The sequence below is a fragment of the Marmota monax genome, unplaced genomic scaffold (genome assembly GCF_021218885.2).
Source record: "Marmota monax isolate L192 unplaced genomic scaffold, Marmota_monax_Labrador192_F-V1.1 WCK01_AAM20220418_F8-fsc00225, whole genome shotgun sequence".
Lineage (NCBI taxonomy): Eukaryota > Metazoa > Chordata > Mammalia > Rodentia > Sciuridae > Marmota > Marmota monax.
The window spans coordinates 2,053,787-2,067,213 of NW_026694524.1; the positions used below are offsets into that span (position 1 = coordinate 2,053,787).

General features: G+C 34.2%; 1 protein-coding gene across 7 annotated transcripts in view; it reads right to left on the reverse strand.

Moving 5' to 3' along the window:
* Window positions 1-13,427, reverse strand: part of Kdm6a (lysine demethylase 6A) — a 256,255-nt gene that overhangs the window by 6,986 nt on the left and 235,842 nt on the right. For all 7 annotated transcript variants that reach the window (XM_046420182.2, XM_058571463.1, XM_046420179.2 and 4 more), the window contains 2 exons: window positions 11,473-11,660; window positions 10,563-10,704 (listed from right to left, as the gene is read on the reverse strand). In XM_046420182.2, coding sequence (XP_046276138.1) covers window positions 10,563-10,704; window positions 11,473-11,660 — 330 coding nt within the window. The remainder of the gene's footprint in view (window positions 1-10,562; window positions 10,705-11,472; window positions 11,661-13,427) is intronic.

The following is a 13,427-nucleotide window of genomic DNA, read 5'->3' on the forward strand; positions in this document are numbered from 1 at the left end:
ACATGAATGCATTTTAGGAACAGAGTCAGAAATTATTTCTGCAGCTACAGAAACAGAATTCTTTGACTTTTAAGGATTACCAGTGGTTTCAAGACCCAAGCCCTATTTTTATTTGGATGAAAAACTACACAAAAAGACAAGAGGATAAAGACAGCTCTGGCACAGAAGAAAACCACAAGGAAGAGACTAAGTGAGGGCTAGGCATATTTGAGGTTATTCAGTAGAAATTAATGCAACCAAAACTTGATCTGCAAAGATGAAGCTTAAAAAGGGATAGAATTTAAGAGAATAACTTCTTTAGAATGAACACACACAATATACTCACAAATCAACACATCAGGCAAACCATAAACAAACCTAGGAAGTCAAGAATACTACAAGGAGAAAGAGATCATTTTCAGGTTAGGGGAGGTAGAAATCTTGGAAGTTTTCATATAGGATGTTGAAATTTCGGATTTGAATATATCAATTTAGATATAAGCATGAAAAAGAGATTGGGGTAAGGCACGTTTTGTGCAGAAGGCACACTGTGAGAAGGTATTATTTAGGGAACAAACGATTATTCCTACAAATGATTTTTCTGGGCAGGATAAGAATAGGAATGAAGCTATTAATGATGTTATGTCAAAGTTAAGACAACAGAGGTGATTATGCTAATATTCTAGGGGTAACTTGATTAAGTTCCCAAACGTCAGTGTGGAGACAGATGAAATATGGGTTAATTTGATAGGGCACTTTTCAATTCTTTATGGTAACAAACTCAGTCACTAAGTAGGTGACAAATGAAAGTTCTAAGAGCCGGCTTGCACTGCCCAGTCTCTAACCCTACAAGGAAAAGTAAGCCAAAATGTGAGCCCTCAAAACTCCCTTGCTACCTGCCACTCCAGGATTGTGTTCTCCTATGACAACAGAAGGTATATGAATGTCAATAAGGCATCTAACATTTTTATTTAAACCAACCACATGGCTGAAAATCAAGGTCTCAGTCAATGATAAAATGAACACCTTAGGAATTCCTCAATGGATGGGGCTGGGATTGTGGCTCAGTGGTAGAGCACTCGCCTAGCACCTGCGAGGCCCTGGGTTCGATCCTCAGCACCTCATAAAAAATAAAAAAAAAAAAAAAAGATATATTTAAAAAAAAAAAGAATTCCTCAATGGAAAAACAAGCATAAAAGCAAATATATGTTAACTATAAGAAGGCGGAGTTTTAGAATCTTTAGATTTTGTTTGGTCAATGTTATAAAAAATCATTGCATATCAAACCCAATAGATTATTAGAAGAGCACCAGGACTATAGCACTAAAATCTGCTAACTATAGACTGGTCTTTGTGGCTATACCATTATTTCTGCATAGTGCTAGGAGAAATTCTGCTTAAGACATTAGGCCAGTTGGCTATGACCAAACAATTGCAGAACACCTCATTTATCCATTTAAAAATGGGCAAAGGGACAAGGGAAGTTAAGTTTATTTTAACTTTTATTTAAAAACTCTGTACTTATGATAAAGTTTATGTTATATAGATAAGGTAATGACCAATAATATGTGTGAAATAAAGATTTTTAAAAATCACAATTCTAAAAGATCTAATCTACTCCAGGGTGTACCTAACTTGCCTGATCCTAAGATTCATTGGTCACCACAAAAAGTGACAAAATTGAAAACAGTGTCTAAAATACAAAAATTTGTATTTTCTAATACATACTAATACATTCAAACTTCACAGATCATTGCATTTTATCACCAAGACCCTAAGAGACCACAGAGAGACAGCTAATGGAATAGGCAAGAGCAGTTTCTAGACCTAGACTGCCTGGGTTCAAATTTCAGCTTCACACACACTTCCTATTCTCTGTGCTTCCGTTTCCTCAGTTGTTAGATGGGGACACTTAAGAGTGCTGTTATGAGGATTATGTATGTTCCATAAAATGCTTAAATTGGTGCCTGGCAATTAGTGTTCCATAAACATTAAGTATTATTATTATTATTATTATTGGTACTATGGATTCAACCCAGGGGTGCTTTACTGCTGACCCACATCCCCAGCCTATTTTTTGTTTTTATTTTATTGTTTTTTAAATTTTAATTTTGAGACAGGGTCTCACTAAGTTGCTGAGACTGGCCTTGAACTTGCAATCCTTCTGCCTCAGTCTCCTGAGCCACTGGGATTACAGGTAGATACCACCATACCCAGCTAACTAATGTTATTATGTCAAAACTCTTAATTCATGTTAAAATAATTATATAATTACTAAACTGAAGTTTTCAGGTAAAGGGAAATGGAAAACACAGAAGTTTTCATACAGAAGTCCAAATTTCTGATTCTGAATACACTGATTTTTTAATTTGAAAAAATTGTGATGTGTCAAAGTACAATAGTTAATACACTGAAAAGAAAACAAAAATTATTCTAAAAGTGTTTAGACTAGATTCCTTTAGGGTTTCTCAATCTGAGCACGGCTGGTATTTTGGGCTGAATAGTTCTTTGTTGTTTGGAGCTGGCCTGTGCACTATAGGCTGTTTAGCAGCATCGCTATTCCCTACCCCAAAATGCTAGTAGCACCCCTCCCACCTAAGTGATGACATTATCATAAGTGCCCCATGGAAGAAAAACTGCGTGCATTTTAGAACCACTGTACTAGGTCCATAAGTATTAACTTTACAAACAAACAAAAAAATACTGGTGACTAGGGTTTCTATAATTAATATTAACTATAACAATAGCTACCACTTACTGAGTGCTTACTCAATGCAAGGCCCACTAAAGCTACATAAAAAGATATTATTATACCCATTTTCAGAAGAGGAAACAAAGACTATAGATTTAGTAATCTGCCCAGTCCCTCAGCCAGTAAATGGAGAAGCCAAGATATGAAGATAGGGCAGATTCCAGACAACTAAACTATGCTACCCCTTCTGTAATATTTCATTGGGATATTAAACAGCACAGAATCTAAGACTTAGGAAAAATTTTAAAAAGGAGGGGTGGAGGAAAATAACACACAGTGATCACACATACACAAAAGACAAAAAGAAAGCACATGAGGCATCAATATTATGTATGTAAAAGATGGTACATTTAAAAATGAAAGAAGAGCAGTGCTTTATATCATACTCAAAAGAATGACAAAATGATAGGATAAGAAATTAAGTCTGTGGGGGGAGTAGTTTAAGACAGACTGGTATTGTTGAAATTTTAGAGAATTTATTTTCAACTACTGGCTGATATGTTATTAGTAATTTTAGAACATATAATTATTTGGCAGATTATAGGGAGGTGGATGAAAATATGTATTCTGAAAATTAACTTTCCATTCTTTTTTACTATCTGATATGCTCCTCCTCAACCTCAGCCTTCCTGATATTGAACTTTTCAGAAGAAAACACAGTCCTTGGCATTCTATTTTTGACGTATTTATTGAACTATTTAACCACCAAGACATAGGTGAAACTAACAAAATTGTTGAAGAAAATAGCTTCCTAATGTATTGGCAACATATTACCATTGTATTAACTTGCTAATCATTCACCATGATTACAAAAATGTATACCATATTTCTTGGGGGTTGGCTTTCTCTACCATTGAGATTAAACCATTCAATTATACCTCAAAGACTATTTATTTTGTAAGGCTGTTATCTACAGGGAAACTGCATCAGTACCAATAGTTTTCAGAGTTCATCTGCTATACTAACATTTCAATTCCTTTCAAGGATCTTGTTAAAAGGATACTTAAATGGTAAAACATAAGCAATGTATGAACCTTATGAGAGTGAAGTAAAGAATCTCAATACTATACAGGGAGAAAATGTAGACTAAAGTAACGTGTCTCAAATATCCGAAAATGGAATCATGAATTTGCAAAGAGTAAATGTTTCCTTTAACTCTTCATTAACCTGTTTTTTAAAGTTAAAAACACAGGATAAAGACTATGATTTGATGAAGATGGATAAAAAATAAAAGTAATTTCCCCATCCCTAATTTTAAGTTTTAAAGTACCTTTTTAGTATAACTTGGTTTACTCAGGACCCACAAATGAAAAAATCTATAACACAGTTTATACTAGAGTGGCAAAAGAGTTGACCAAAAGAAAACAGTTCATCAATAGTTTTTTGAATTGCTATCTGCAAAAAGAAAATATCATGATTACAGATTTTTTTAAAAAGTGACTAAAGAAGATGCAAAGACTATAAACAGAATTCAAGGTGAAATTTGATTCAGTCTGGATTAAGGTGGTATGGTGAGGTGAGGCAAAAGCTAAGAAGACATTTTTACATTGGTAGGGAAATGTATTTTTTTTTTTCCTTTTTTCTGTTGGGGAATCTAAATGTAGACTGTATACTAGGTAATTCTACTGAATTTCATATTTCTGAGCTATAGTAAATGGTATGATGCTTATGTGGGAAAATATTCTTTTTGGAAGGAGTTGGGGGGGGTATTGAATTGAACCTAGGAAGTCTTTACCACTGAACTACATCCCCAGTCCTTTTTATTTTGAGATGGTCCTGTTAAGTTGCTGAGGCTGGCCTCAAACTTCTAATCCTCCTGTCTAAGTTTCCTAAGTAACTGGGATTACAGGCATGTGCCACCATGCCCAGCTAAGACCATACTTATTCTTAGAGATGCATAATGAAGTATTTGAGATGACAAGTCATAATGTCTACAAATCACTTTTTCATGTGGCTCAGCCAAAACAGTATACACATACGCATGTGTATATAGAGACTGCTAAGTAAATGTGGCAAAAACTTATCTGATGAACCCAGTTTAGGTTATATAGATATTTACTGTATTATTCTATCAACTTTTTGTTGTAGATGTAGATTTTAAATTTTTCAAAATAAAAGCTAGATAAAAAAAATACAAACAAGTCAGAGGGCAGCAATATGTATTTTAAAGGAGAAGAAGATATCTTAACATAGAAAAACTGTTACAGTTCAGTGAATTAAAGGAAATGACTGGTAGCTTTAACTTTTCATTTCTTTGTGTGGGTACTGTTCCACTTTAAAAACAACTAATGGTCCAGAAAACTCAACAGCTAATACCTGAATGGTAACTCCTTATCATAGTCAGTTGAAAGCTACAAATGCGTATTTCTGACTCATTTTCCAATACAACCATGTATCCATCTGGGCATTTAAATAGAAATTTTGACTTAAACCCTCATAGAAAGAGTTCAAGTTCTGTGTATCTAAGGTCAGCCAAGTTGGTAATCCTCATTCCCTTTAGCTGATCCATTTCCACTTGTCTTCCTTTACTCCCAATTAATAAGCATAAACGCTCCACTACGTGGACCAAACCAAAGTCCAACAATAAAGATTTCTTTCTTATCTCCACCAATCAATCCTCAAGTGCAATTTGTTTTACCCTCTAACCTTAGACTCTCCCCTTGTCTAAACTGTAGCAATTACCTTCTAATTCATGCCTCTAAATCTTCTGCCTTCCATTTAATATTTTGTCTTGTTGCTAAGTGATTGGCATGCAAATTTGATTATTAAAAATTCTAAAGGCTTCTCATTAGTACATTTTGCCAGTGTTAAGCCTATCTAAATTTTTTAGCAACAAAAGTTTAAATATGTACTCTTTAACTAATATGAAAGCTTAAACCTAAGAATGACACTTTAAAAGTTTGGAATAAAGGAGAAACTAAGCTCATTTGCAGTATATGAGGTATATAGAGAGAAGCTTATGTTCACTGAAACAGTTAAATGAAATCAAAGTTATACACTGAGCTCCCACTAAAATTCTCCTAAGGAGTCAGGCTGTGAACTTTCCAAGTTGAGTTTACTGCATTATGAAAAGAAATAAGAAATCAAGATAATGAATATTCTTTTGACTCATGCCAATATAGCAAGTATTTGGAAAACTGTGAAGCAAAGTATGGATATTAGTGTGTAAAATGATTAGGTTTTAAAATTGGAAGAGATTTACTAAATGACTTACTTAGATAAAGGACTTTATAGAATTTTAAGATCCTACTTGAACTTGAAAGTGCAAAGAAAAAAACGAGTTATGTTGACTTGTTAAAAGAACAGGTAATTTGTCCTCAAAATGATAATGAGGAATTAGTAGATCACAATAGGAGATGCCACCATGTCCCATAATTAAACCACCCAGTACAACTACAGGTTCATAAGTTCTTATTATTACCTCACAAATGTTCCATAAATTTTTCATAAACTCATTTGTATTGAAACTTGACCTGGAGCTATTTATAGGTTTCATTTAGCTCATTAGTAACTATTAATATTTTACTATAGAAATATTAATGTGTTTGATTCTAGCCATAAGATACCCTACTGTAAGGAAAAAAATAATAGATTTTCTTTTCTTTTTTTTAAAGATTTTTTTTTTCCTAAAACTAAAAAGTTCTGAATTCCCAAACACATTTGGCATAAAGGGGTTAGGATAAGAGACTGTGGAGCTGTTGTACTTCTTTGATGAGGCCTTTCCTGAATTTTACCCTCTCGGAAGTGTCTTAATTCTGTGTTGTCTCACTGTTTCTTACCAAAGACACATTAGGGAAGGAGATCAGGAGAGAGAAAGCAAGGCAAATGGATCAAGGAAGAGAAAGAGAGCAGGCGGAAGAGAAGATGACCCAGAGGAAGTATGCATTTGCAGTTCCTCTAGAGAGTCAAGAGTTCCCCTGAGCCTCTCAGAGTATAAGCAGCTTACCATGCTGAGTATGATTTTAGTAGTTGAAGACTGGCTGGCACATGTCATATAACATGACCTTTCTACATAAATCAACTATTTGACCCTGTGCTCTATAGAAGAGATTCACTCCTTCACTGGAAGAAAACGTGACTATATTAACTTAAACACTAAATATGTATACTTTCATTTTATGGATCAACTGAGGCATTTCCTGAAGGAGCAAGAGTCTGGTCTTAAGCTGACTTGAGATGCTATTCTTTTTGCCTTTCCCTGCCTCCACATTTTCACCCATCACACAAAATACATTTCTCCCTAGAATGAAGAGCTTAAAAAGACATCTGGGATTCTGTGAGCTGCAGAGACTTCAATGACTATATCACTGTATTTCCTTCATTATATTTACTTATATACCCTAATGGGATCTAGTATACATAAATATGTACTTACATGTGCTTATAAATATATATTTATAAATCCTTAGTGCCTAGCCCAGAGTCTTATATTCAGTCACTAAACACTCATTAAATGAAGGAATGGGAGCAATGTTGGCTGGTGAAAGTACAGTTTTAGCAATGGCTGAATGATTGTATTTTTAAAAGGAAGCTTTATAAAGCAACGCCTAGGGGTCTGGACTTGTGGTTAACATCTTCACTGGTCTGATGACAATAAATGCTTGCTAATCATATCTCAATGAAAATTCAAGCTAGTAGCAGAATTCTTAATAAAATGAATAATCAAGGTTCAAAGGATTAGTCATTTTGTAGTGCTGGATCAAATGGTGTATAGATAAGCATGGATGTTCTTTTAAGTTAAAATATGAAAGAAGGCAGGCATTAAGAAACAACTTTATTACCAATAATTATAAGTGGAAAAACACCCAAATTTTGTGTGTCCAATTTCAACACAGGGCAACTTTATAACAAAGATAATACCAGTATCAATGTCCAAGACTTCATATTTATTAAGAGGGACAGTGATCAACTGGAAGGAGTCCAGAATTATGGCAAGTTTGATGAAGGTGGGGTAAGAAATAGAAATGATAGAGGTAAACGCTGTTTAAATTACCCAAAATCGGGTAGGAAGAACAATACTGGCAAGAGTTTTTTACTGGTTCCTTTTTCCCTTACTCCACCACCCAATTTACGAGAAAGTTCAGTGAGCTTTGGCTCTACAACAGTCCCTAGTTTGTCCCTCTCTTCACTTCCACAGGCAAATCTCTGCCCAAGCTGGTCCCTAATGTAATTGCCTGATAGCCTCCAAACCATCCTTACTACCTCTACCCTTGCCCCTTGTAATCCACAAGGCAACCAGATCCATTTTCTATTTTTCTTTTTGGAACCAGGGATTGAACCCAGGGGCACTTAAATACTGAGCCACATCCTCATCCCTTTTAAAAATATTTTATTTAGGGACAAGGTGATGATAAGTTGCTTAGGGCTTTGCTAAATTGCTGAGGCTGGCTTTGAACTTGCGATCCTCCTGCCTCATCCTCCGGAGCCACTAGGATTTCAGGTATGTGCTACTGTGCCCAGCTCAGATCCATTTTCTTAATGGTAAAATTAGAACTTATTCCCCTCCCCCTGCTTAAAATCCTCTAATAGTAATCTGTAACACTTACAATAAATATATAGACTCTACCTATGTCCTAAAAGTCCACGTACAATCTCATTCCTGCTGCTCACTTCACTGAGCTTATTGCTACCACTCTTATGTTTTCTCATTCTGCTATAGTCACACTGGCTTCTTCTGTCCCATAAACATGCTCATACTGTTCCTAATTCAGCCTTCACTTGTACTCTGGATCTGAAATGTTCTATCCCTAGATCTGTATACTAATGACTTCATCTCATTTTCCAGGGCTAAGGACCCTCTCAGATACTTTCCCTGATCACTTTGGCCAAAGAAATACTATCAGCTTCTCCCACCAAAATATTATTCTATTTTACCTTAATCATACAGATAAATTGCTTCTTAGACTTCCTGCTTGGGAGTCTGTCTTGCTCCCCTGGAATTTGAGCCCCTTGAACACAGGGATTTTGTCTTATAACAATGCTTTGTCCTTTAGTATGTAGGATGGTATCTGGCCCAGAGTTGGTTCTAAAGCACTTGTTAAATGGAATATATTCTGTACCCATCTCAGTATATTTAAGGGAATTGGAACCAAGCAACATGTAGTAAATTAGTAAACATGTAGTAAATTAGTAAAAAACTTTACAGAATTATAGTGAGGTAAAGAGACGTCATTAGGGCTGGGGATGTGGCTCAAGCGGTAACGTGCTTGCCTGGAATGCATGGGCGCTAGGTTTGATCCTCAGCACCACATAAAAATTAAAAAAAAAAAGATGTTGTGTCCACCGAAAACTAAAAAAAAAAAAAAAAATATTAAAAAGTTCTCTCTCTCTCTTTAAAAAAAAGAGAGAAATGTCCTTAGATTAGTATAAATTATGAATGCTACAAGCAAGATTACTCGAATATTAAGTAGAAATTTTTAGTAAATGCCCTTTAAAATCCTTCCAATTATAAAATCCTTATCTATCCAAAATGAGATAAGACACTTCCAATCTACATAGCTGTTAGATAAATGGTATTGCATATCCCTTTACCTTTAGTTTATCTGAATTAGCATTTAGTTTATGCCTATCTCCAACTTAACTAACCATCTTCAGGGACTTTAGGTCCTCCTCCTTGCTCTACCAAAAATACTGAACTTATTGTTCAGAGAGCAAAGTACCATTCTGAGATACAGACACCCCTCCTCCACTGCCAATTATATATTTATAGGGAATATAGTGCCTAAGATTCAATGTTTTAAGGAATTTATACATTATTGGACTGTGTCATAAGAAAATTCACAGGCATGTTACCTAGCCCACACAATTTTTGTTTGAATAAAATTTTAGATTTAGGTTTGAAAAAATTTTAGTAAGCCAGGATTACTTTCAAAAGACAGCATTCTGAAAACAATACATGCTGACCAAATTAATATACCTGCAGGAATAACAATGAGTGTAAATACTATTTTAACAAAGACTAAAACAAAATTAATTCATCCATGAGTATAAAACAGCATATTCCAAAATGAGTTGAGGAGATCAATTCTTAAAAAGATACTGGTCAAATAAATTTGGGAAACACACGTAACTTCTATTTATAAAACACATCAACACATACAGTATTTAAAAATTTTTACAGAGAATAAATTTAAAATAAAGGACTTGTTCGACTTTATTTAATAAATTTCTTTGACCAGAATTCTCCACCTTTGGGCAGGTAGGGATAGTAGTAGAAAACATAATTTACAGGAACACTGCCATATAGCACTATTTGAAAACATATATTTCTAAACAGATTTACAAAATAGGATAGAAACTGTGACAATAAATGAGAAGCTTATTAGTGTATATGTATTTAAACTAAGGTACTAGACAAGAATTTATATAAACTGTATTAAGTTTTTAAAGCAGCTATGAATAGGGGACAAGATGGATAATTTAAACAAAAGAAATTAATAGTTTAGTCAAATCCCTGTATTAACTGTTAATTTCTCCATAACAGCAATTATTCTATGATGCTATTATCCCTTCAGTTACTAAGAGCAGATTTTCAATATTAAAACTAATGTCTCTTGGGAAATAAGGTTGTTCAGAGAGGAGGGGGTAAGTAAACACAAGAATGTGAATCTACTAGTTTAGAATCATTTATGCTTTTGTTCTTTTCTGTACCACAGCGGGCTATTTGGAAGGGAAAGGTATTTTTAACATGTGGATTCTCATATTACATTTTGCTAGACTTCTGGACACTTTCTTTTAATGTCAACATAATTCTATGGGGAAAAAAAAGGTATTTAATAGTTAACACTCCCCCAAAAAGAGAGGGACTACAGCAGTTTTAGAAAGCACTTACTTAATCATTTCAAAAAGCTTTGGATCTGAGACCTTGATATTTCGTGCCATATTCCAGGAAAGATGAACCATGGGTACTATTGACTTCACACTTTGCAATTTGTTCCATTCGTACCGTTCCACTGCCAATTTATACTGGCAGGCTAGGAAAAAAAAAACAGTTATAATGCAACCCAAAGTATCGAAAGATATGAAGATAACCGTTATCACTCTCTCAGGTGATCTCTTCAACACCAATTTTGAAAACCTCAAAATACTACAAATATCATTTTTATATTTTATGATAGAATCAATTACATAAAAAGAGTACTTCCTATGACTATGTGCCAGGCATTGTGCTGAGCTAATTTTATCATTATCTCATTTAATTATTACCAACGCCTTACAAATTATCTTCATAATATAGACGAAGAAATCAAGGACTAGAGAAATTAAATAACTTGCCCAAAGTTACAAGAACCAGGTCCTGGTCCAAATCCAGGTATTTCTGGCTCTAAAGGCCATATTCTTAACCTTAAGCTAATACTGCCTGAATGTAGGCATAATTCAAACAGATTTTTACATAGTAGGGCTATTTATATGGCATACAAAAGAAAAATTTGAAAGAATAAATTTGTACTTTGCTTTTTCCCATAAAATGTTTCCTTTATAAAATAAAATCAAGCACTCTAAAAATTGAAATACATCTTCTATTTATATAAACAAATAAACGTTGTTTGCTGAGATTTATGGCCTTAGATTTCCAATTGTTGACTTGAATTTAATTTCTTCTACTAAAAACTGAAATTTGGTGCAAGGAGACACTCATCTTCCAATATAAAATTTAGTGAGTTATATTCAAGGAAAAAAAGAATATACATATTATAAGCCTTTAAATTAAACTATTTTTTAAAGCATATTCTTTAAAATACCTGTAAGTGGACCAACATTCCAAGCAATGTTGTTGCACCAGCCAATAGCCTGAACCCAATGAACAGTGCCTGCATTTATCCAGACCAAATCTCCAGGTCGCTGAATAAACCTATACACTGGAACATTTGCTTCATAAAGATCTTCAAGGTTGGGCCACCAAGAACCCATTAGGAAATTCAAATTATTTCTGAAATAAGAAACAACAGTACAGATGGATCAGGTAACTTTAATAAGCTCTTTTTGAAATATCACAAGTTTTTAAATAATATTAATCTATTTTAGTGAAATTTAAGCATTTGCACAATAAAAACTGCTATATGTATATAGAGTATGAAATTAATTAGTTCAGTATTGAACAACTTACCTGAAGACTAGTATTACTACCTTAAATTAATTTTTCAAAGATTCCAAAGAAATTCAAAGCTATTTTAAAGTAATACTTCGGTAAGACATTTTTTTCCTTGGAGGTGGGGGACTAAGGATTGAACCCAGGGGTACTCTATACCACTGAGCTATATCCCAGTCCTTTTTTATTTTTTATTTTGAGACAAGGTGTTGATAAGTTGGCAAGGCTGGCTCAAACTTGCAATTCTCCTGCCTCAGCTTCCTGCTCTACTGGGATTACAGGAATGTGTAACAACACCAGGCTAGACTATTTTTCATTAAACTCTGTGGAGTACCTGGAAATCCCTTAAAGGTAAGTGGAAGGTGGAGATGATATCAAGTCATTTAAATATGTAAATAGGAACATTATGGTAATATAAGTATTAGAAACTTCCCACAATTTCTGAGGGAAAGGAAAAGATAGAAATGGTCTCTACTACTGTTTTGAAAAGGGAGACAAGATGTCAGTTTCTATATGGTTTGAATGATCCACTGATTCAAATTATGCAGTTGAAACCAACTTTACCAAAAGCAAACAATCACATACTAGTACCACCAATATACTGTGGAAACAACTCTACAGGTCATATTACTAAGCTTCTATTTCAATATCTGGCTTCTTATTAGTCTCCATCATAATATGAAGTACATCATAAAATATATAGCAACTTTTCCTGTAAGATAATTTTATGAATTTCAATTAACTACTTCAGATTTTACATTTTTGGGAAGGAAGTACTTATACAGTAGATATATTCTTTATAAAAAAATGTATAATATATATTAGTTGTAGATGGACACAGTGCTTTATTTTGTTTATTTATTTTTATGTGGTGCTGAGGATCAAACCCAGTGCCTCACATGTGTGAGGCAAGCACTCTACCACTGAGCTACAACTCCAGCCCCAGTAGATATTCTTTTCCTTAGGAACTGAGAAATAACTTTCACTTTGTGTTTTGTGCTGAAGTATATGATAAAGTATATTTTTGAAATTGTTTTATTGGTTTGAATTTAATTTTATGTTAGACCAAGTGTCAGCAAATTATAGCCCATGGCCCCTGCTCCTTGTTCTTATAAGTAAAACTTTCATCAGAACACAGCCATGCCCATTCATTTACAGATTATCTCTGCTTTTGCATTATGATACAGTTATGACAGAGACCATATAACGAGTAAAGCCTAAAATATTTATTCTCTGGCCCTTTATGGAAAAAAATTTACAAACCTCTGATCTAAATTAAACCTTAGTCCTGTACCACCACCACCCCCACACCCCGCTGCCTGCCTCCCTTAAAAAATGAACTAGTCTTCGAAAGTCTAGAACAGACTGCCAATAGCAGCCTAATTGCAAGGTGACAAGGATTGGCTTACTGTTTGTAATAAAGCTAAGTAGACACAGTGCAGATAAAAGTTGTCAATAAAGCGAAAAACAAAAAACAGTTACAAACACAATCCTAGCCCTATTTTACTCAAGTCTTGCCATGATAAAATTGGAGAAAAATTTCTAACCACAAGAGAGCAATTTCAAATAATCAACACCAATAAACCCCACAAACTTACAAAAAGAAGT